Source organism: Plectropomus leopardus, chromosome 11 (assembly GCF_008729295.1).
Source record: "Plectropomus leopardus isolate mb chromosome 11, YSFRI_Pleo_2.0, whole genome shotgun sequence".
NCBI lineage: Eukaryota > Metazoa > Chordata > Actinopteri > Perciformes > Serranidae > Plectropomus > Plectropomus leopardus.
In genome coordinates, this window is record NC_056473.1 from 33,154,037 (window position 1) to 33,177,531 (window position 23,495).

Genomic DNA, 23,495 nt, shown 5'->3' on the forward strand with positions numbered 1-23,495 from the left:
GATGCTGCAGCGCGTGTTTTAACCACAGCATCAGTCTGCAGCACGAGGAGGAGCAAACATGGACAAATGATGCAGGTGAATATATTGAATATATGTCAGTAGGTGTCCTTTATAGGGACTGTCTGGCGCATTTTACGCGCTTTTCATTCTTCATTTTTTTGATATTTTTGGCTGTGTTCATGCACATGGCACAAACTTAGGCAAGATTGTGCAGTTTTGTTTAATCTAAATCTCAAATCTAATTTCCAGCTCAGCTCCAACAATAAGTCTAAAATACACAGTGGAAACAAAAGTATTATATTTATACTGTTAAGTGCAAAAAGTGCGCCACTGAAACCCATTCAAACTGCATTTTTTAACCCACAGCCATCAAGACATAAAAACATGCATTGTATTATATTTGGGTCTCATTAATGTAATATTTCTGTAATTTTTTTAAATGTTATGATACCCCTTAAGTAGGAAACAGAAACCTTCCTTAAAATTGCCAAAGAAACAATAACAACAAACAAACAAAATAATAATAATAATAATAATAATAATAATAATTATTAATATTATAATTATTATTACAGAATTATTACTTTTTTGGGGTGGTTTTTCTTTTTTTATTTCATATTTACTTTCCTTTTTCCCCTAGTAATTTAATTTTATTAGTAATAATAATAAGAATTCTTCTTCTTCTTCTTCTTCTTCTTCTTCTTATTCTTCTTATTATTATTTATTTTTTTTTTTTTAAATGTAGTTCTCTGGATATGTTTCCCCAATCGTTTTTAAATACTTTTCTAAATCTACTTTTTTCTTATAATTTAGGTGACATTTCTTGCCAAGTTGCTCATTGCCTTTTATTTCCCATGTTTTTGAAAGAATTTAGACCAGTTTGCTCTTGGCACAAAGGGTTGCGATGGTTATCTTACTGCGCGTCTCTTCCTGTAAACTCCACTGGTGTGTGTGATGACTAAATTGTGTGTGTGTGGTGAACTTCCTTTTACACATCACATCTGTCAAACAGCTTTTGATCTTTTTTTAACACGAGTTTTACAGTGCAAAAGTCTGAACCTCCCCATTACCAGCCGCCTCGTTCTGACATGCACTTCACGAAATGCAGTTTGAACCTTTTCCACGCCATTAAACCCGATCCGTTCCAGTTTATAACCCCACCACCACCACACCACTCCTCAGACTTTCCAAATAAAACGGATCCAGCTGTGTGCGGCTGTGCGCCCTCCGTGCGTCACACCGCTGCGCTGCGCTGCGCCGCTCGGAGGACCGGCAGACCGACGGGGAAGAAGGAGAAGATGTCCGGGATCATGCTGCTGTCGGTGTCTCTCGCTTTGTGTTTGTTGTGGGCGACCGGCGGCTCGGCGCGGAGCGGGGCCGTGATCCTGGAGCGCGGCTCGGTCAGTCTGAACGACATGTTCGGGAGGTGGAGGAGCTGATGGAGGACACCCAGCACATACTGGAGGAGGCTGTGGACCAGGTCTGCGTCACATTTATTCATTCATACAGAGGCAGAGTTTTAGAGACTGTTTCACTGGAGACAGTCACCGACAGCTCAAATAACTTTAATTTATCATAAGTCTGGATTTAACTTATTAAAGCAACAGAAACAATCCGCGTCACTCATGATTAACCCTTTGAGCCACAATTTTTTTTTTTTTTTCGATTTCTCTCCAAAACATGGGAAGAGCGCAAAAAAAATGCAAGAAATTAGTAAAAGGTAAGAGAGGGGAAAAAACAAACTAACAAGGGGAACAGGACTTGGAAAAAGAGCTTAAACGTGTCAAAAATAAAAAAAAAAAAAAAAAAACAACAAACAAAAAAAACGAATTAGTTCTGTATAAAAATTCCTTCATTTCCTTCAGACACATGGAAAGAAAATGACCTCAAAATTAGCAAGAAAAGTACAAGAAAATTACCTGTATTTTTTTTAAATAAAAGAAGAGCTTAAATATATATAAAATGTATATAAATGTATAAACAATGCCTGGATTTCCTTTGAAATGGAAGAGGAAATAACCCCTTAATTTGCAAGAAATTTGTAAAATGTACAAGAAAATTACCTGAAAATTTGTAATAAATAAATACATAAAAAGAAAAAAAGAAAAAGAAACAAAGAAGAAATGGGGGAAAAACAAAAAAAAAGGCAAGCAAGACTTGGAAAAAAATGTGTAAAAAATCTGTAAAATTATTTTAAATATGTTATGATAGTTATAAATGCAGTTTACCTTTTTTTACATAAACATTTTCCCCTAGCTTAAAAAAAAACTGAACTAATTTCTTGCTATTTGTGGAACATTTCTTACCAAGTTGCTTATTGCTTTTTTTCTCCCATGTTTTCGAAAGAAATTACACAACTCTGCTCAGGGATCAAAGGTTTAAATACTTGCGAAAGACGTCTGAAAGCAGCAAGAAAAGTGATGTCGCTCCAAGTTTCGAAGGGTTAATTGTTTTGGTGGTCAGCTTTATTGTGACTATCAGGCTGAGGTATGTGTTGCCACTTAGTTTCCATGTCTGCCTTATGTCTGAACCACATCATGTCTGATTGCTATTAATAGTCCTCGTCATAACAGTCGCTAAAAATGGATGTCAGATCAATTCAGTAAAAAGAAAAGAACAACAGAGTAACATCTTATATTTGTGTGACTGAAGACTTTAACCAGCCAATTTATTTTCTACCAGCTGAGACTCCTGGAAGGCAGCACTGAGGGCTGTTATTTCCCTCGAGCTGGATCTGCCGATATTTCAGTAGTCAGAATCTGGTTTTGATCATTCGTGAACTACCGGCAGGTTTCTTTTTGGGAAGAATCAAATCAATCTGACCCTGCTGTATATCCACAAACTCCACAGTAACAGCCACTGTGAGGACTCCTGCTCCTCCTCTCCATATGGATATCTGATGTTCGGACATGATAGAAATGCCATATGCTTTATTTTACACAGGATTTATGAATGGATCTCACATGTATCCTAACATTCAACCCGACAGATAACCACTGAGACCGCTAAATCATCTTTAACCTCACTGGATCTGCGTCTGAACTACCACAACGAGACGAGGGAGCTGATGAAGGACAAAACTGACAAGGTAGAATTTCCCTTTTTACAACATAGTAAAATATGTAACTTTTTTATATTTGTGTATTGATGTGAAATTTTTCTTTTTTTTGTGTGGATAATATTATTTAAAAGTAACTTTTAGATGGAAAAAAACAAAGATTTGTTTACAACGTTATACCCTTACATTTACGAGCGGGTTATAAGAAATGGGCTAAAAGAACACAGAGACTGTATTTGTTAATTAAAACCCTTTTTACACGGAGATCGCAGCAAAGGGCCGCTGCGAAGGCCCTTCTTTACGTCTCCTCTGCATTTAACAACAGAACAAAACAACAGCGACATCATGTCGCTCCAGTGTGTGATTTTAGACAGCATGCCAGTATCGTGGAAACAAAATAGGCAAGATATCAACTCAACAGTGTCAGTCGCTAGTGTGACATATAACTATAGACTGTATATAAAGATGGACGACACATCCACACTTACCCCCGCCAAGCTTAAGTGAACCTATAGTACCCCAAATATGGCCGCTGCCATCTTGCGCTTGTGACGTCATTCAGAGCCAGAGTCTGCGCAGCAGTAGCCGTATCCGTTGTGGGGGAATTCCCGTCAAAACACCTGTTACACCCAATCGCGAGTAGGCCCACTAAATGTGAGCGTATGGATTGGCTGTCTGAGCCAAGAAAAATGGCGTTTTTGCAGAAGAGAATAACTCGTTAAAACCGCACTTACCATAAAAACTTGAACAAACATCAGGGTGATGGGAACTAACTTCAGTGACAGAAACAAGATTTGGGAAAATTGTATTTTGCGTATACTTTGAGTTTTTAGTTTGGCCCATTCACTAACATAGAGGGGCGGGCTTTATGACCTATACTGCAGACAGACACCAGGGGGCGATCCAGATTGAAAAACTACACTTTCGGGGAGCTGTCATGTCGTCCATCTTTATATTCAGGCTGTGCAGATAACATACACGTCGGCAGTGCTTTTTTTTAACAATAACAATGGAAACAACCATATACTGTCCTTGTTTTATGTTTGCTGATCTCGTCGTCTGCTCGAAGCTCCCGAATCTCCTTGTTTTCCGATTTTATGGACATTTATGACTGCTGTAGCTACTAGCTGCTTTTTAAATCTCCTGTGGAGGATTTCACACATAACATGTAAAAAAACGTTGCATCTGTGCCACACGTGATCTTGTTCTGCTTACTGTCCCGTTTACAAAGACCCGTTTCGGTGCTGTTTCTGCCCTCTGTGGTGGATCAAAGCTGAGACAACTCTGTCCCCCCATTCTGCAGTTGTACCTCATATACAGAACGGCGAAGCGGCATAACAGAGCACTGTTCCCGCCTTGAATATGGAGTATAAAAGAGGATCAAAGTTTTTTCTCCTCTTTTTACTTTTACATGAATAAAACACATAAATACCAGTTTGATTGCTGTTCTGTTTGAGGTCTGATTCAACATGTTGCCTCTTTTGCCATTCATAGGAGAATAAAAATAAAACAGGAGAGACTCAAAGTTCACACAACCGTATGGAGATTTCTGGCAACTGGAACAGCCTGGATCACGTGAGTCTTTTGTCTTCCCTCTTTGGTCTTTGTGAATAATGGAGAGTTTCAGGCTTCTGACTGAACTATTAGAAACCTAAGCAAAAGGTCTGAGACACAAGAAAATTAACTGGAAAAAAAGGACGAAAAAAAAAAAAACAGAATAAATTTAAAAACAACAACAAACAAAAAACCTCCCAAATTATTATTATTAATAATAATAATAATAATAATAATAACAATTATTATTATTATTATTATTATTATATTTTTAATTATTATTAACAATAATGTAGTTTTCTGGACATTTTCCCCCTTTTTAATTGTCTGTTAATAACCCCACCCTCCCTTTTTTAAACCTTTTTTTTTCTTTTTCTAATTTCTTGTAATTGGTGCCATATCTCTTGCCTAGTTGTTTATTGACCTTTTAGCCCAGTTTTCAAAATAAATTAAACCAGTTCACTCAAGTTTAAATAGCTGGTGAAAGACATCTGAATGCAGCACAAAAAAAGTCAATAAAACTTCAGGTTTCAAGGGGTTAAACAACAACTTAACACACTTACCACAGACTCTAAAACAACTTAAGGAAAATCAGTTGAAGTATAATTACCTACTGTAAACACTACTAAACACTAGTAAAAAAAAACCCCATTAAAACAAGTACTAGCTCCTTACAGACAGCAAAAAAAAAAAAAACATTTATGTTTCAACTCACAATTTGACCAAAAAGAGTCTTTTTATCTTCAAATCTCAGGAAAATAAATGTTTACTGTGCATTTTCTATTAAGTGCTGAGTCAAACACATTTACTGTGACTTCTTTAAGTGTGTTAGCGGGTGGAATTTCGGTACAGTTAGTCATTTAAGAAGAGCAGACCTTCTCCCGCCCGCCTGGCTCGCAGGCTTACTTGCCTCCCTGGCATTTTTTCCAGCGGCAGCCTCTATTAACATAACCACTTTCTGTACAGCTGCCAGGAAAGCAAAAGATCAAAACTCCTGTTGTAAAGTTAAATGGCCCAACAGGCGGCGAGCAGCAATAATGACCTCAATCCAAGCTGGCCTGCTGTTGGCTGAAACGGTGAAAAGTATATGTTTGGTCTGTTTCCTGGATGATCTCATTCTTTATAAAACGAGTCGAGACAGCAGCCACAGTTTCAGAAAGCCTCTCTGTCTCTTCTCGTAGTGAACATTTAAAAACTGAGGTGAAATGTTAATGTAAGTCTAAATTAAGTGCTCTGAGGTTGGTTAAAATTATATAATAACGTGACTGGTGATAAAAAATGATGACTCGAGCCTTCATCTGTGTTTCCATGGAGATGAGTTAAAGTTTGTCTCGTCACTACTAAAAAAAAAACAGAAACATTTGGGATTATGTTTCTGCCTGAAAACAAAAACACATTTCTAAGATCCTGAGTCAACAGGCTATCAGCTGGACGAGCACAAAAACACGTTACACTTGCTGGGAAGCATGTGAACCAGGACACTCCTACAACATGTTAATAGTTTTCTTGTTTTTTTTTTTTTGTTTTTTTTTAAAAATTTTTCTAGACACATATCCTCCTGTTAATTAAAATAGAGATCTAAAGGGGTGGGTCATCGCCATTCATTTTGTTTATTTTGTTTTATCTTATTTATTTATTTTTTTTACTTATTTACTTATTTCTTATTTATTTTTTCTGCAATATATGTCATGCATATCCTTCACTACAGAAAGAGAATTGTAATTAATTGTAATTAATTTGGTTAGTAGATGAATTAAGTTTTTTTTTCAGTGCACTGTAAAAAGAAACTATTTGTTTTAAGTAGTTCCTTTTAGTGAACATGCTGTCTTGTTGACTGAATTTTAATAAACAAATTGAGGTAATGTTGTAATGATTCAACTTGTCTTCTCAAATTCAGTCAACTTAAAAGCTTAAAACACCCCCAACACTAACTTCTTAAAGTTAAATCTTTTTTTTTTTTTTACAGTGTAGGGGAGTTGTAAAATCACCTCAAAGAGGTGCAACGGAACAGAAAAGAGATCCAAAATAACTACAGAAACAGGAAAAAAACAACCACAATAAGAGACAGAATTCACTGAGAGACCCAAATGACTGCAAAAGGTCACAAAGCAACCACAAGAAGACACGCAGTAACCACAAAGAGAGCTAAAATCACAAAAACATGCATAATGACTACAAACAGATGCAAAACCACCTGAAAATCCTGCATGTCTTGCTCCTGTTTAGGAGAGGTGGTGGGGCCCCTCTGCATATCTGTGCCCCGGTGCCCATGGCCTCATTATCCGCCCATGGTTAGTAGCTTGCTGGATGCTGTCAGGAGTTCTTTATAATGGTCCTGACTATTTCCTGCATTTAGACCTTCAACGATTAGTTACAGCCACCAGTTACAGTTTATTTTACAGCTAATTTAGGACTCGGCCAGCTGCAGTTTCACCGGAAATCACACAGGCTTAGACGCTTTAATTGGGTCTTTTGCTCAGTGAGTTGACTGTGTTATTGTTCTTTCTCTTTTTTTCTGAAAAGTAACTGATGGAAACTATTTTCATAGTAAGGTATAACATGGCCCATGAGAATAATAAAAGTCATCTGGCATTTATCAAGATAATTGCAGGGTATGATGCACAGTGTGGTCCATATATGTAGCTTCCAGTGTGTCTCTGCTCTCTTAATAGTATCTTATTTTATAGCAAATGCTACAGAAAGAGCATGTATACTTTTGCAAATATGTTTATACAGTTCAGAGGCTTCCCAGCAGTGTGTTAACAGGAGGGTAAAGTTGTTTTAACATCAGAGATACAGTTATTTTATCTTCTAAAGACGAGTAATGATGAGAGATGGCTCTCTGACTCAGTCACAGTCCAGTCAGCCTCTATAACGCACGCTTTCAGGGACTTGGCCGTGTTTCTGTGCTGATTTTCCAGAGACAGCACACACAAAGATAAAGACTGAAAAAAAGTGGTGAGTTCACAGCGAGCCAGTGCTGTTTTTGGCAGACGCTGTTTCCTCTGACCATTGGAAAAGAGTTGAACTATGTCTCAGATATCTCATTAGCATTCTAACATTTGACAAAGAAAGCCAGACTGAACTAATCAGCTTGCTGCTACTGGAAAAGTCCAAAATACGAACATTAAATTCTTTGAAGAGCTGTATGCAGTGTACTCCGTATGTGGTTACCCTTTTTGTTGCACGCTGTGTTTGGTGTTGCTGCAGACCAAACAAACATCATTCAGCATCACATATTTACAGCTCAGCTACAGTGGAGTTTCACAGCATCAGCAGGGATACTCAATTTACGGCCCGCAGCCAAATCTGGCACCCCAAACATTTTTGTACCTTTAGTATACATAAGGTGCCAGAGTGCATTAAACAGCATCAAAACACAGCTTGTTTATCAAAAAAAGTGCAAGTGGAGGATTCCTCTGGCAGAGGTCCTAGCTAAGCCCCTGATGTCCTAAAATCCTAGAAATGTTCTTAAATCCTAATGTGCTGCAATCCTTAAAACACCCTAAAATACTAGAAAGTTCCTAAAATCCTTGAAAAAGGGGGGAAGAATTATTAGAAAATGATCCAAAAAAATGAAAATATCCATTGATAGATTATATTAATTTTACATTGACAACTATGTTACAGAAAAACATATACATAGCTGTGTGTTTTTTTTAATCATATGCACATTTTTAGGTAATTAAAGCATTTTTTTAACTTATATAGCTTATTTTTAGGTAATTTTGTTACTTAAAAAAAAAAAAACAACTAATTATTTTGGCTGTGTCTTGTTAAGTTGTTTGTTGCAGTATCCCCATGTTTTTTTTTTTAAAGAAATCAAACCAATTTGCTCGAACTTTTAAACTATAATAAATTGAATCAAAAGCTTTCAATGGTGATTTTTGTATTTATACAACAGCTAGACAGATGAAGTTTATGCAGTGACACTGAACTTAATTCCTCCCACTCTGCAGTCTAGTCTGACCCACTTTATCATTTTGCACTTTAATTCTGCGCTCTGTTACTGACAATCTCTTGTGATCTCTCGCTTCAGGAATGCATGGTGGACGAGGACTGCGGGGAGATGAAATACTGCCTCTATGAGATCGAAAACTCAAAGTGCCTCCCCTGCATTCCTACAGACATGGTGGGCATTCAGTCACTCCTGTTTCTGTGTTGTTGTTTTTTTGCACTGCAATGTTTTGGGTAACCGTAGACTTTATGATTTATAATTTACAAATGATAAATAGGATCCATATTGCTTTAGAAAAAGAAAGAGCTTTAATGTGGTATTTTCCTGAATCTCTCTGAAGCGTTTGATGCTGTCAGCCATGAAATATTACTTGCATATTTGCATTGATGCGGTTTTTTACAGTCATATCCTGAAGTGGCTTAGTAATTATGTTTAGAATAGACGGCAGCGTGTTCACATCAACAGAGTCTGAGTGAGCTGTCATACAGTGCGGGGTACCACAAGGGTCCGTTTTAGGACCTCTAGTGTTTCTCATCTAAATAAACAATCTTGCAGCACTGTCAAACACTAAAATGCTAATATTTTTTACAGATGATACTCATTTGATGATCTCATATTTGGGAGTAGTTTTAAAAGAAGTAAACAGTGACCTTCGTGAATCCTCAGAATGGTTTTAAACAAATATATTGACATTAAATATAAATGAATAAAAAATAAATTTGTGTGATATTTGCTGGAAATATGAAATATGACTTGGAATTAATAAAATTATATGTTGATGGTAAAGAAAAGGTTTTGTGGATCTTAATCAACGAGAAACTCACTTGGAAAGATAATGTCCGTTTTGTTTGCAAGAAGGTTAGAAAAAAAGTGTGTTATTGTATCCATCCTGCTTTTTAAAAACATTATATTACAGTTTAGCACTCACCCCACATATCTTCATAAAATCTTTTTGCCCAAAAACGTTTTTATTAGAATAGCATCTTGCTCCAAACTATGCGCTGCATGTATTTTTACTTTCAAAGTGCTGCGTATAAAAACTGACTTACCAGAAAACTTAAATGAATTTTTTATTTACAATTCTCAGATTAGTTGTTATCCAATTAGAAAAATTGGACATTAAGAGGACAGTTCTCTTTGAAATATTGTGGACTCAAATTATGGAACATGAACTTGAACTTTTTAACAGATATTATGTCTTTGTTGATTCATGTTGATATTTTACTTTGCTTCATGTTGTATTTTCAAATCTATGTGAATTTTATTCTTTTCTTGAGGTGAAGTTCTTGGAAAAGCAACATCATCTGCAGATGCAAACTGTTTCATATCCCTGTAAAAAAGATTTAAAAAAGAGAAACGATCAGACAGAAAAAAGTAATATTTACAGACAATGAAAAACATAAAGCGAAAGAAATTATCATACACTTTATGACTTTGTTTACATATTAGGAGAGAAGTGATAAGAAATAAAATAACCAAAAAGGATCCATGAAAGAAAAGTGCAAATATAATAAGGATGGATGAAATGACAGCTCCCCAAAAATGAAGCCAAAACATCTCAGTCGCCCCCTGGTGGTTGGCTGCTTCAACATTTTGTGTCACATTCCTCGTAAATCATTTTTATTTAATCACAAACAGCATAACGGTATAAGATTTCATCTCTGTTCACCCGTATGAACATCACCCTCCTTCTGTTTAGTGACATACAGGAATTTGCTTTATTCTACAAAAAAAACAGCAGCTGATTTTGCACATAATCTGATCCACTGCTGCATCTGTATACAAGCACTGTTAACACGATGCAAAAAATAAAATAAAAACGATGCAAACTGAGGTGTGTATCCTGCACAGTAAAGCAGCAATAATAAATTAAATACCAAAAATTACCAAAGAGGACCCGTGAGAGAAATAATGATGGTACACATAAGATTCACAATGTATGCAGCTGCAGATGACGCCTTTTTGACTAGTTTGCTCCTCTGAATGTGTCTCCAGCCCTGCACTAAGGATGAGGAGTGCTGCTCAGACCAGATGTGTGTGTGGGGCCAGTGTACAGTCAACGCCACCAGAGGAACAGAGGGGACCATCTGTCAGGGTCAGAGCGACTGCAGGCCGCACCTCTGCTGCGCCTTTCTACAAGGTGAGACCCAGCGGCATCATTTGGCCGGGACGTCCCAGGCCAAATTACATTTTTACAGTTCCTCACTGTGATGTGAGGTGTGATTTTGGTGGGTTTTTTTTTGGTCAGCCTGTGGGTTTGGAAAAAAAATCACCAAAACATGTAAAAGATAATAATAATAATAATATTCATTAAAGAACAAAATTTCCTTCTTCAAAAATGAACGAATTTTAAATAAAAATCACCAAAAATGTTTAAAGAAAAAAAATTTGCCAATAAGTTTTACAGAAAAAAAAAATCCCACATATGTTTTTAAATCATCAAAAATATCTTAAGAAAAAAATGAAAATCACCCCAATCATTTTTAAATAACCAAAAAATTCTCAGATTTTAGGAAATTTCGAGACATTAGGCCGTTTCTCTGAAGGACTGACATGGAAGCAGTGAGAATGTGCACGCTCTCATATTGATTGTTATTGTTTCCATTTGTGACACTCAGACTAAATAGCATACATACAGTAGCTCTGATTTTAACTAAAATGATAATTTGTGTTGTTTTATATGAATAAATTCCTCAGTTGCTGCTTTCTCAACAATTTAAGGAATCAGTCTAAACTCTTCAAATATGATCCAAGAAGACCGAAACGTAACTTAATGCAGATATCCGTCTCAAAACTACTGTTTGAGACGAGCCTGTGAAACTGATGCGGTTTTTATATGATCAGTTTTTTATGACGAGGCCACTGTGGCTGAACAGGCAAAGTGGAGACAGTTTTGGACTCTTCTGCTCCCTCCAGAGTTGTTGTTTCCGGTGTGTAGTCCCAGACCAGAGAAGGGGGAGTCCTGTCTGAGCCACCCCAACCTGCTGATGGACATGCTGGCCTGGGACCAGGAGGGTCCCCGGGACCACTGCCCCTGTGCCGACGACCTCCAGTGCCAGCCTCATGGGTGAGCGCAAACCACACAGTTACACCAAAAATCCCACAAAATGTTTGTTAGACTGAAGTGAAATATCATTTTTGTAAATTTGTAACATACATTCTACAACTTATAATAGCAGACCTGTTATATATGAAATAAAAGTAAGCAATACTGCATTTTTTATTCCTTTATTTTTCCTCTCACACAGACGTGGATCTGTTTGCGGAGAGTGATCCAGGAGATGGAGGGAACGCGAGGACGATATTCATGACGCTGTCCAGGAGTTATACTCACACCCTGACTGAGCAGTCCCCCGAAAAACGGCCCGTCTGCTGAGCAACACTTTTTAAAGAATAGGATGTTGCTTCAGGACAGGACTTGCACTGTTTTATTTATGCCTTACTTCCAGTGTGTACTATCATCAAGCAAATAAAAGACTCATTTTTAGTTTTTACTGAGAATCAGGAAAAGATTTATTCACTGAGTCAGTATGGACACGGTGGGCTCAATTTCTTTTTTTATGTCTTTTTACTCTAATTTAGAGGTACAGTGTGTGGGATTTAGGGGGATATATTGCGGTAAGTATGTTTTCTTTCATGTATAATCACCTGAACAGTTGTTTTTTCCTTACCTTAGAACAGTGATACTCAACATACGGCCCGTGGGCCAGATGAGGGCCCTGATAGGGTGCTGGGTGGGCCCCCAACCATTTTCTAAGTCACAATAAAAAAGTGATTCACGCTGGGAATTGTTTTTGTGCTTTTAGTATACATAAGGTGCCAGAGTGCATAAAACAGCATCAAGATTTAGGTTGTTTATCAAAAATTGTGCCAGTGGAGGATCCCCCGCACCCCCGACAGAGGTCCGAGCCAAGCCTCTAATGTCCTAAAATCCTAGAAACATCATAAAATTCAAGAAACCTCCTAAAATCCTGGAAATGTCCTAAAATCCTAGAAACTACTGAAATTTGAAAAATGTCCCATAATCCCGAGAAATCTTCTAAAATCTCAGAAATATCCTAGTCCTACAAATGTCCCAAAATTCTACAAACATTCTAAAATCTAGAAATGTCCTAAAATCCTAGAAACATACTAAAATACAAGAAACATACTAAAATCTTAGAAATGTCCTAAAATCTGAGAAATATCTTAAAATCCTAGAAATGTCCTAAAATACTGGAAATATCCTAAAATCCTAGAGATTTCCTAAAATCTTTGAAATGTCCAAAAATCCTGCAAATGTCTTAAAATCCTAGAGATGTCCTAAAAATAAAGTACCAGAGTGCATAAAACAGCATAAATATTTAGCTTGTGTATCAAAAAACTGGCAGTGGAAGACCCCCCCCCCCAGAGGTCTGTGCTAAGCCCCAAATGTCCTAAAATCCAAGAAATGTCGAAAAATCCTAGAAACGTGTGGGGCCGGACCGACTGGCCCCTGGCCTCTTGACATTTTGCCAAAGTGACCCCTAAGCGAAGCAAGTTAAGTATCCCTGCTGGCATACTTCAAATACATCTACTGCCATCTTGTGGCAATTATGTTTACTACAAAATATGTAGAGAAACAAAGTGTTGAAAAGAGCATTATATTTCTGAATTTAGTTAACCGAACAGATGGAAATGTACATTGTGCTTTGTTGGCAGCGTGCACCTTATATGACGGGCAGGAGGAGTTTATCTCCCCTTGTGTGTTACTTCAAAAAACCTCACTGGAAACACTGCACAAACTGTCCTCAGTGACGTCCTCGACTGAACATCCAGGAATTCACACATATAACAGTATGGCCACAGATCGGCATACTGCTCATGCACCGTTCAGCCGTATAGAGCCGGTCCTGCTGATGAGATGGAGGAGAAATAACAGTAAAACACAGCAACAACCATAACAGAGCGAACTGTGTCCCTTCTGTGTCTCTGAGAGTGTGAGAATAAAAATTGATTTCACAGCAGATTGTGACACTCCTAAAATTATGAGCTCAGTCTGGTTTTCATCCAGACTGTGGAGCCGCTGACGCTCCAGTTCGTTTATGGGTGCAGTCACTTGATTTTTGTCAGTTTCTTATGTGAACTTTAATAATGTCATGTTGTGTATTTCCTGTTTTTTTTCATCATATGAGTTGTATTTTTGTATATTGACTATTGTCAATATATTGTCTTGGATGATATATTTTTATTATTATTATTATTATTGAGTTTTATTTATATAATTTTGAAAGGCGTTTGAAAGCAGCAGAAGAAAAGTGATGTCACCCCAGCTTTTAAAGGGTTAAGTAAGTAAGTACTAATACTTCACTGTAAAAATGTGAAGAAGGTGATGAGTTTTCTGGAAATTTTCCCTAGTTTTTTTATATCTAATAATTCCCTGCAACACATTTTTCAGTCTTTTTTGTCACCTTCTGCTAATGTTTTGCTATTTTTTCCAGACGTCTTGCCAAGTTGCTCATGATAATTTTTCCCGTGTTCTTTAAAAGAAATCAAAGTATTATTTTCAGGTTTCAGAGGTTTAAATGCTTGTGAAAGGCAACTTAACGGAGCACAAGAAAACTCGTCTGTTTAGGTATTAAAGGTTTGAGGTTATGTCCTTGACTTGTTGCTACAAATGTGATTTAGCCTGCAAGAAACAATCATTTTCATTGGTTTGAGATTAATAATAATAATAATAATAATAATGACTTTATTAAGGACACAAAAAAGGTCCATAGCATACTACATAGAAACAGATAATAGTCAATACACAAAAATACAACAGATACAACAAACAGGATGAAAAACAAACAAACAGGAAATACACAAGACATTATTTTCTAACATTTTTTGCCAACTTTGACATTTTTTTGGTATTTTTTGGGACATTTTTTGCCAAGTTGCTCACAGTGATTTTTCCTGTGTTTCAAAAAAAAAAAAAAAAAAAAAAAGTCAAGTGTTCACCACTACTTTTTTCATTGCTTTTTTTTGCTTTTTTTTGCGGGCCGTAAGTTGAGTATCAAATGATTGCAAAAAAACGTCTGCTGTGTGGTTACAATGCCTGTAAAGAATCTGGCTAAGCAGCTGGCTACCTGTGGCGTTTCACCTTGAATCTTTTTTTTGCAGACGCAGTAAAAACCCGGCGGAGTGAGACCTCCTCTCCCTCCTGTCTGTGCGTCCCTCTGACGTCACGGCGGCACGTTTATCCGCCCAGGCTGCCGCTTCCTGCTGAGTCTCCACTCTGTCGCCGCCGCTCCGCCACACTGCACACTCTCAACTTCTGCAAACCGGGGGAACATCGACATTTCGGGTACGTACACCCTTCAAATTACGTCCACGAGCCGCGTGTGTGTGTGGCCCGTGCTCAGCGGCGCGCGGCGCTGGTTGGCGGGTTTTCAGCGCGGTGTGACAGCGTGTGACACAGGAAGAGATGCAGAGAGGAGGGAGGGAAGCGGCTCCACACTCACCGGAGAGCTGCTCCAAGATCTGCGCAGATAGAGGGGCCAACTTCACCAGAGCGGCCCCCCCTCTGTCAAAAATCAGTTTCCCCCCAGTTTGTTTAAAGCACTCAGACGAGGGACTGCTCCGACTTTTAAATCCGAGGCGACGGCGAGCTGAGCGGCCTCACTTTTTAATTTACTCCCGGGCTCTGCAGTAATCACATTAAACGCTGCCAAAGCCAAAGAGTCGGTGCGGTTTTACTGTAAGCGGTGCCTGCTGTGCAAATGGACGCAGAGTGGTGAGAGGTAATGATGTCAGACAGCTGTGTGTGTGTGTGTGTGTGTGTGTGTGTGTGTGTGTGTGTGTGTGTGTGTGTGTGTGAATCACGGGATCCAGCGTTTGCCTGTTGCAGTCGGTGTCCGTGTGTGGCGTGACTCCTCTGAACATCTGCTTTGCTCCAGCATTGTGAAGGTGTAGCTCATTGCAGCAGTTTTGGGGGGTTCGTGGGGGGAAATGGTGCCCTCATCAGGTTTAACACTCTGACTTAACCCTTTTGAGACCCGGATCATTTTTTTCTTGTACTGCACTCAGACACCTTTCACAAGCATGTAACACCCTAAAACCTGAGGACACTGATGGATTTGTTTTGAAAACGTGGAAAAAAAACAAAAGTGACCAGAAAAATAGCTGTGATTATTTCATGTTATCCAAAACAGCAAAAAAATGTAGCGTAAACTATGTTAATATATTGTTTTTGTTTCTTATTTTAATGTTCCGTAACTTTGAACTCCTTTCTTGCAAATTTTTCTCAACTTTTTTTTTTTTTTTTTTTTTTAGATAATTTTAACTTTTAATGTTTTGCTAATTTCTTGCATTTTTTGGGGCCACCTTTTGAAAGTGAATTCCCTGTCTCTTCTATCCCTGGTTTTTGGTTAGAAACCGACAATAAGCAACTTTCCAAGAAATGTGCCACAAACTGCACAAAAAACACTTTTTTTGGCATTTTTTTTTTTCTAGACCATTTCCTTGTTTATTTACTTTCCTTTTTGTTGCTAATGTTCAGGTAATTTTCTTGTAGTGTACTTTTTGTTATTTTTATTTCTCTTTACAGCCTTTTTTGAGTAGCGTAAATTGATCAGACTTATTTTAAAAACTTGGGAAAACCGACGTCGGGAAAATACTTCCACACACCAAAGTGGACTCAAAACCTGTGCAATCTCATTCTGACAATATGCATTCTTGTTATTATTTCCATCTGCAATTTTTTTAAATATTATAATTTTTTAACTGATGAATTTTGAGTCTTGTTTTTGTTTTGCTATTTATATTCTTGTTTTGCTTTTGCTTTATTTATCTTGAACTGACCTGATTCGAAGTCTGTTTGCTGCTGTAACATTGCAAATTTCCCCATTGCGGAACTAATAATAATAATAATAATAATAAATTTTATTTGCATAGCACCTTTCATGCAAGAAATGCAGCCCAACGCGCTTTACAACAAAGAAATTATGTGCACCGAGTGCTTCACATGAAAAGACAAAGAAGACAAAAAGACATTAAAAAATTTTTTAAAAAAAACAAATGAAAAAAATGAGATAAGATCATGCACATGCATGTTACATACATGTTACTAGGACTTCAGGATGACTTTTGGATTTTAGGACATTTTCACAGTTTCAGGCTGTTTTTAGGACTTGATGCTGTTTTATGCACTTTGGCACCTAATATATACTAATAAAACAAAAAAAGCCCAGTGTGAATCAGTTTTGATGTAGAGAAGTTTGGCGGGCCACTTGGCACCCTGTCGAGGGCCAGATTTGGCCTGCGGGCCGTAAGTTGAGTATCAAATGGACTGCAAGGATTAAAGTTGAATATCCATAAGCCAAATCAAAATCAATCAAAGTGCCTTTCCCTCATTTTGCAGCCCCCCCCTTATAAATAACAAACAGTCCCTTACAAAGAATCATCCAGATGCAAATATGTATGAACCTTTAAAGCTCGGACAAATACGTGTGATTTATTTTAAAAACATGTGAACGCAACAAGCAGCAAGAAATGAGCAGAAAGGTTATAAGGAAATTACCTTAAAATAAGTGAAATAGAAAAGTAAAATTTAAAAAGTAAAACAAACAAGAAAATGACCCAAAAAAGTGCTAAAAGTTAAATATATATATTATATGTTAAATATATGTTTCGGGTGATTGGACCTGTCGTCGGATGCGAGTCAGTACAAGCCACTCGCAGAGATGGCGTTTTGTGAAGTTGTCGTTTCTGAGTGAGCGGGTTTTTTGGACGTAAACCTCGATGTTGGCGTTTCTGGAGCTCACATCCATCACCGCGGTCTGACCTTGTTGCCTTTGAGTCAACACATTTTGTTTGCAGAGCAGAAACGATGAAAACGAAGTTCTGTTTGTTTGTTGTTGAGAGATTTTCGGTGAATGTCTTTGTAACCGCCGTTAACTCTCTGAGGGACGCTCACCTGGCTCTGCTCTGGGGGCCACTTTGGCAAAATAAGGTCAGGGGCCAATCGCAGCAGCCCTGCATGTGTTTCTAGGATTTTAGGACGTTTGTAGGACTTCACACATTTCTTGGATTTTGAGACATTCTCATATTTAGGATTTTAGGATTTCTCAGGTTTGAGGACATTCCTCAGATTTTAGAATATTTTTAGGTTTTAAGGACATTGATAGTATTTTAGGACATTTGTAGGATTTTAGGATTTTTAGGATTTTAGGACATTTTATAGTATTTTAGGATGTTTCTCTTAATTTAGTACAATTCTCAGATTTTGGGGGACTTAATGACGTTACTAAAGTCATGGAGGTTATTTAAGGTTGTGCATTTGACTTTAGGCGTTTTTCCCTGTAAGGAGCGTACGTCATTAACAAATGACTTCCATTTCGCTCGGCTGTTTGCAGTTTTTTCTGCGTCTCTCCGCTTGAGCCCGCTCCTCGTCATGTCTTCGTGGACCCTCTTCTCCAGCTGTTCTTGGGGAGCTTTTTTCCTTGTTCCTTGTGGGTTCCCTTTCAGGGCTTTTCAGGTGATGTTTGCGACCGGTTTTCTGAGGATGTGTTCAATCCGACTCCACTTTCTCCTCACAGTTTGTAAATCAGAGGGATCCTGGTTGGCTCTCGTCCACAGGTCCACATTGCTGTCTTTGTCTCAGTATTCCCCCGAGGCAGCTGTTCATGAACGTTTGCAGCCTGTTGGTTGTGTTTTGTTGTCGTTATGCTATTTAAGGATATGTTACAGAAACATTGATTGTGACAGTGCACCTAATGAAAAGACCATGTATTTTCTCCATTTGCTAAATACTGTAAAAAAAACTAGTAAAAATTACAATTTCTGAGACAAAATCCCAGAATGACACCCAGAAATAATGTACTGCTTGTTTTTATGCTTGGACAGCTGTGGGATCAAAAATGGCACTTTGATTTGGTTTCAGCAGCAAATTTTGTGCACTTAACAAAATGAATGTAATAATTTTGTTCAAACTGTGTATGTTAGACTTATTGTAGAAGCTGAGCTGGAAATTACAAGATTAATCAAAAATGCACAATCTTGCCGAAAATGTATGCCATATGCATGAACACAGTTCAAAATTATCAAAAAAATAAAGAATGAAAAGTTCATAATACACACTGAACAGTCCCTGAGGGTTAAACCTTGAAGTTTCATCAGTGTGTAAACGGTTAACCTCGGCCTCAGGTGCCCCGTTTAAGCTTTTTAATGCATCGATCAATTATTCAAAGTGAAGATGTGGCATCAGGGATCAACTTGCTGCCTGTCCGTCTGACTGTAAGCTACAGTAGCTCTCCGGCAGACACACGATCAAAGGCCGCAGCAGGTCTCTGCCGGGCTCAGGCCGAAGATTACAGAGCGCTCTGTTCGTCAGCAACCAGATAAGACGAGATTTTAGCTTTCGAAGACGTGCACGTGCGGGAGAGAGCCAGGCTCTCTGCCGCAGAGGGAGAGCAGCTTTTACCTGTTTGTCCCAGTTCTGCATTGTTCACACCGACATGAATGCAGTGACAGAAACAGGACACCAGCTTGGTTCACACAGATTTCTCTCTTTTGAACTTCCTCAAGACAAAATCCAGAAGTTTCCCTCTCGTTGGTTCATGACCACATCTTGCTTGTTTTCTCACACATGAGCACACTCGATTTGTAGACGAGGCAGCCGGAGGAAACGCGAGCTCTGTCAGTAAATGTAGTGTTACCTCAGCGGCGTGCACTAATTTCTTGATGCCTGTAAAATCTGTCGTCGGCCCTCGGCTGTATTGAGGTTTTGTTTGTGCAGCCTTGTTGTCGCTCTGGACTGGTTTCTGGCATTTGAGAAGCTTCTGTTGTAGAAATCTGGTGCAGTTTCTTTTCAGAGTATGCTTGTTTGGAATGAGCTGATTTCTTGGCCTGTGGCATTGTTTGCAGCTTTTTTTGAACTGCTCAAACAAGCAACTTCACACCTGACTAAGGTGGACCCTGGCAGTCCTCGGCTGAACTGTACTATGTGTGTGCAGAACAGGGTGCAAAGAGCAAAGCGGTTGTATTTAGTCCTTTATTTAATCAAAGGTGTGTTTTGGGTGTGAGGTGAATTTAACCAGTCAGATGTCACTTCCTGTTCCCTGCACCTGCTGCACTGCTTTTTACAGTGTGAATTCAGCACATTGTTGAAGTGAGCGGCGGTTTTCTGCTGGGAGTAAATGTGACTGCAGCAAATATTGTTGGACGTTATAGCAGCAAAAGTAAAAACTCAGCGGAGGAAAGTTAACTACAATGTTGGCTGCTGAAATAATTGTTGAAATGTGCACAGAGTCTCTCTGAGGGGAGTTTACGCAGCAGCAAGTCTTGCATGAAACATTAAACTTTGGTTGGTTTGGCCTTTAGTTTGCACAACTGCATTTTGTGAGCCTGAAAATGCAAACTTTTGAAACCATGTTACAGAGTGTAATCTTGGGAAAATAGGTGCAATATGTTATTTTATTGCTGTGTGAGTGCGATAGGTGTCGTGTGTGCGGTGTGTACCGGGTGAAAGTGTGACTGTGCAGTTGCATATCTGGTGTTGTTTCTGCTCAAGCTGTTGTGTTTTTGATATCATGGTGTGAAAATGGTTTCTGTTGTAAGTGTGGAGACTTTATCTGTGCAGAACTGAGTCCGAGACAAATTTCCCCTGCAGGGACAATAAAGTGTATCGTATCGTAAAATGCAGCCTGTCTCTCGCCATGTAAACTGTCAATGAGCGAATCCTGTGAGAACGGTGACGTCACTTTGCGCATGTTGTTCTTCTATGATGCGTCATTACAAAGTTACACCGCCAACTACTGGCCTGTCGTGCACCACAGCGTTTTCAGTTGTGTTTGCGGATCCGTGTACACGAGGATCATTTTCACAGTATTATCATATGAACACAGATATGTTCAAAAACACAAAGGAAAGACTCCGTTTTTAGTAGGGCCGTTCTCGTTTAAACGTGGCCTGAATGTAGAGTCGTGCAGCAGCTCTGCTCTGATCTCTGCTATGTTCATATTTTAGAAAATCCTGAGAGTGCATGTGCATTGTGAACTGCTTAAGGAGATGAATCTTACTGTCTGAAATAAAAGGGAACCCCAGCAATGAGTCCTGAAACCCAGAAATCAGTTACTATTCCAGCGGCTCCGGTTACCTCGTCTCTTTTTTTTTTGCAGTGAATCCAAAATCCAATGGAAACATCCCATATGTTTTTTGGTGAAGGAACCAGTGCGAAGTTAACTTTGGTGTCAGCCAACAGAATAATCTCTTCCCTGGGACGCTCCGTGTGCCCTTTAAATAGCAGGAAAGTCAAGTCAGATTTTATTATCCCACTGGGGGAAATCTGGTCGCAGACAGGCGTCCAAACATATTTATCATAAAAAAGAGAAAAATCACATAATGAAACTATTAAGACAAAAAACAAGGACAAACAGAACAAATTCAAGATCAGTTCAAATGAAGAAAAGACACAGCAGAGCGCTGAAGTGCTGAGGTGCTGAGATCATGTGGAAATTCAGGCTTCTGCATTTCAGGCTGTGCAAACAAAAGACACTTTGTGTCTTTATGTCCTCTGAGCAGGAACTCTGTATCTGCGTCCTGAAGGTTGACGCTCATACTCTTCCTGCAGAGGGTCATCAGGACGGTTCAGTGTCCTCAGGACCCGTCTGTAGTCCAGGTCAGAAAAAAAAACAAAAAAGAGGAAACACTACTAGTGTTGTGAGGAAGCATGTGAGACTATGAAAGAAACTACAGACGTCGGACGTCTCTGATTAAACCAAAGTTAAGATTCTGATTATTATGCTTTATGCCGTGTTTGGTGTAAACCAGCAGTTTGACATTAGCAGAACGAGCTTTCTCCGCCAGACAAAGCAGCTTTATTTGTATTGAACATTTCAGTTCAACAGGCAATAAAAATATACAGATTTATAATAAGAGTGATGAGATAAGATTCAATTTTTTCAAATAAAAGTCACTCAAAACAGCAAAAGTGCAGACAAGAGGTGCAAAGATAAAAAGATTTTTTTTGGTTTAAAAGTAAGTTTGCAGTCGATAGTGGGTCCAGTAGACAGTGTGTTTAAAAAAAAAAACCAGTACAATTCAACATAAATCAACATGCAACACAACACATTCATATTTTTTCCTCTTTATTGTGTTACTGATAAATGCTTTGGTAATAAATAGAGAATCTGCTAAAATGCTTAAAGTGGAGTCTTTTTGAGTCATAGTTGTCCTTAATTGTAGTTCTCTTTCAATTTAATTTGTTGAAAATAGATTTTAATTTTGAGAACAATTACTTTACCCAAAATAAATATCAAAAACCTGATTTATTACCTTTTTAAATAATTTGGTTACAAAAGGCCAGGGGCCAGTCGCAACAGCTCCGTACATGTTTCTTGGATTTTAGGACATTTGTAGGACTTAAGGATGTTTCTATTTTCGGACATTTCTCTGATTTCAGAACTTTTCCAGGACTTTAGGAAGTTTCTAGGATTTTCGGACATATGGGGCTCAGCTTGGACCTCTGTCGGGGGCTGTGGGGGATCCTCCCCGGGACTTTTTTTGATAAACAAGCTCTTTTGATGCTGTTTATGCACTTATGGCACCTTATGAACACTAAAAGTGCATAAACAATTCCCAGTGATCACTAATTTCATTAGAAACTGGTTGTGGGGCCACCTGGCACCTTATCAGGGGCCAGATTTGTCCTGCGGGCCATAAGTTGATTATCATGTTTGGGACAGTGGGATAGTGTTTTTCTGCACTCCTGCATGCAGTCCCATACTGTAGTCATATTGTCAAAAACCGTCCTTATTGGAGACTATTTAAAATGTTGACGTTGGATTTGTCTTGGGACTTTTTGTTTCTCGTACGTGAGAAGAAGTTTGAGGCGCTCGTCGCTCGGCCGTGGTCGGGGGCGACATGCTGGAGCTGGCCACTTGGCACAGGATGTGTTGCAGCAGACTTCATCTGCAGCGTTGGCCGGAGCGTGGCTCACAGTGTCACTGCAGACTCCGTTAATGTCCTCTTTCACTCCGAATTCCTGTTTTTAGAGTTATGTAATATGTTTGTGCTGCTGTACGATGGCAGAATTCACTGGCAGTATTTTAACGTTGTATTTGTATTGAATTTGTATTCAGGCTGCTGGTAATGAGCCATGTTTGCTTTCAACATCCTGTCTGCGCTCTCACGCAGGCCGACACGTTGCTCAGAAATGGGAACTGAGAAATGTCTCCGCTCTTCTCGAGCTGCTTGTTCTCAGAATCACAAGAACGAAGGTTAAAATGTGAACTTAACTCAACCTCCAGTTTTTAATGAGACTCCCAGTGAACACTGCACATGCAGTACTGTGGTGCACTCCTGCGCCTGACTGTATGCAAAGCAGAACAACTGGTTTAACTGTAACTGCGTGAGCAGTGACGCTGTTAAAGCTCAAACAAGTGGAACGGATCCTGCAGGTTTCCATCAGCGCCGCCTCTCAGCCGCACTGAAGCGTTTCCAGCCGGCCGCTTTCTTACCGTTTAAGGTCAAGTCAGCGTTACTTTTTAGATCTTGTTTGTTTGATCTGTGTCTTTTTACTGGACACTGATTAAAAAAAAAATAAAGTTAGACTGTATAATTCAGTGTTTTTCCTGGATTGAATCACTGGGTGTGTTTTTTTGGAGAGGACACCTGTAGCAACCAATAATGTTAATTACCTGAAAATGCAATAAAACTTTGAGCTCACCTGCAGTAACTTAACCAATAATGCCATAAAATGTCCTGATTGATATTATAATAACATGTTTTACTGATCATGAAAAAATGTTTTTTAGGAAGTACTTTTTTCAAAACTTGGGATGTAATATAATATAGTGTTTTTTTTTAGTATTATTTTGTACTCATAATTGTAACGTGTACAGATATACAGTTTATTTTACAGGTAGTTTTTCAGAAGGAAAACATGAAACTAATATCCGACTCTGATTTCATGTTTTGAAT

General features: G+C 38.5%; 2 protein-coding genes across 2 annotated transcripts in view; both read left to right on the forward strand.

The window, feature by feature from the left end:
- The first annotated feature begins 1,011 nt into the window (after positions 1-1,011).
- dkk3b (dickkopf WNT signaling pathway inhibitor 3b) lies at positions 1,012-12,064 on the forward strand. Its single transcript, XM_042495420.1, is given in 8 exon segments — positions 1,012-1,419; positions 1,422-1,480; positions 2,990-3,088; positions 4,553-4,633; positions 8,652-8,744; positions 10,566-10,710; positions 11,487-11,637; positions 11,819-12,064. Coding segments are annotated over 8 exon segments (984 nt in total). The 5' UTR covers positions 1,012-1,088; the 3' UTR covers positions 11,844-12,064.
- A 2,539-nt stretch (positions 12,065-14,603) lies between these two features.
- far1 (fatty acyl CoA reductase 1) overlaps positions 14,604-23,495 on the forward strand; it is a 38,849-nt gene continuing 29,957 nt past the window's right edge. The window contains 1 exon segment of the mRNA XM_042495964.1: positions 14,604-14,880. The gene's annotated coding sequence lies outside the window, so the exon portion shown is untranslated.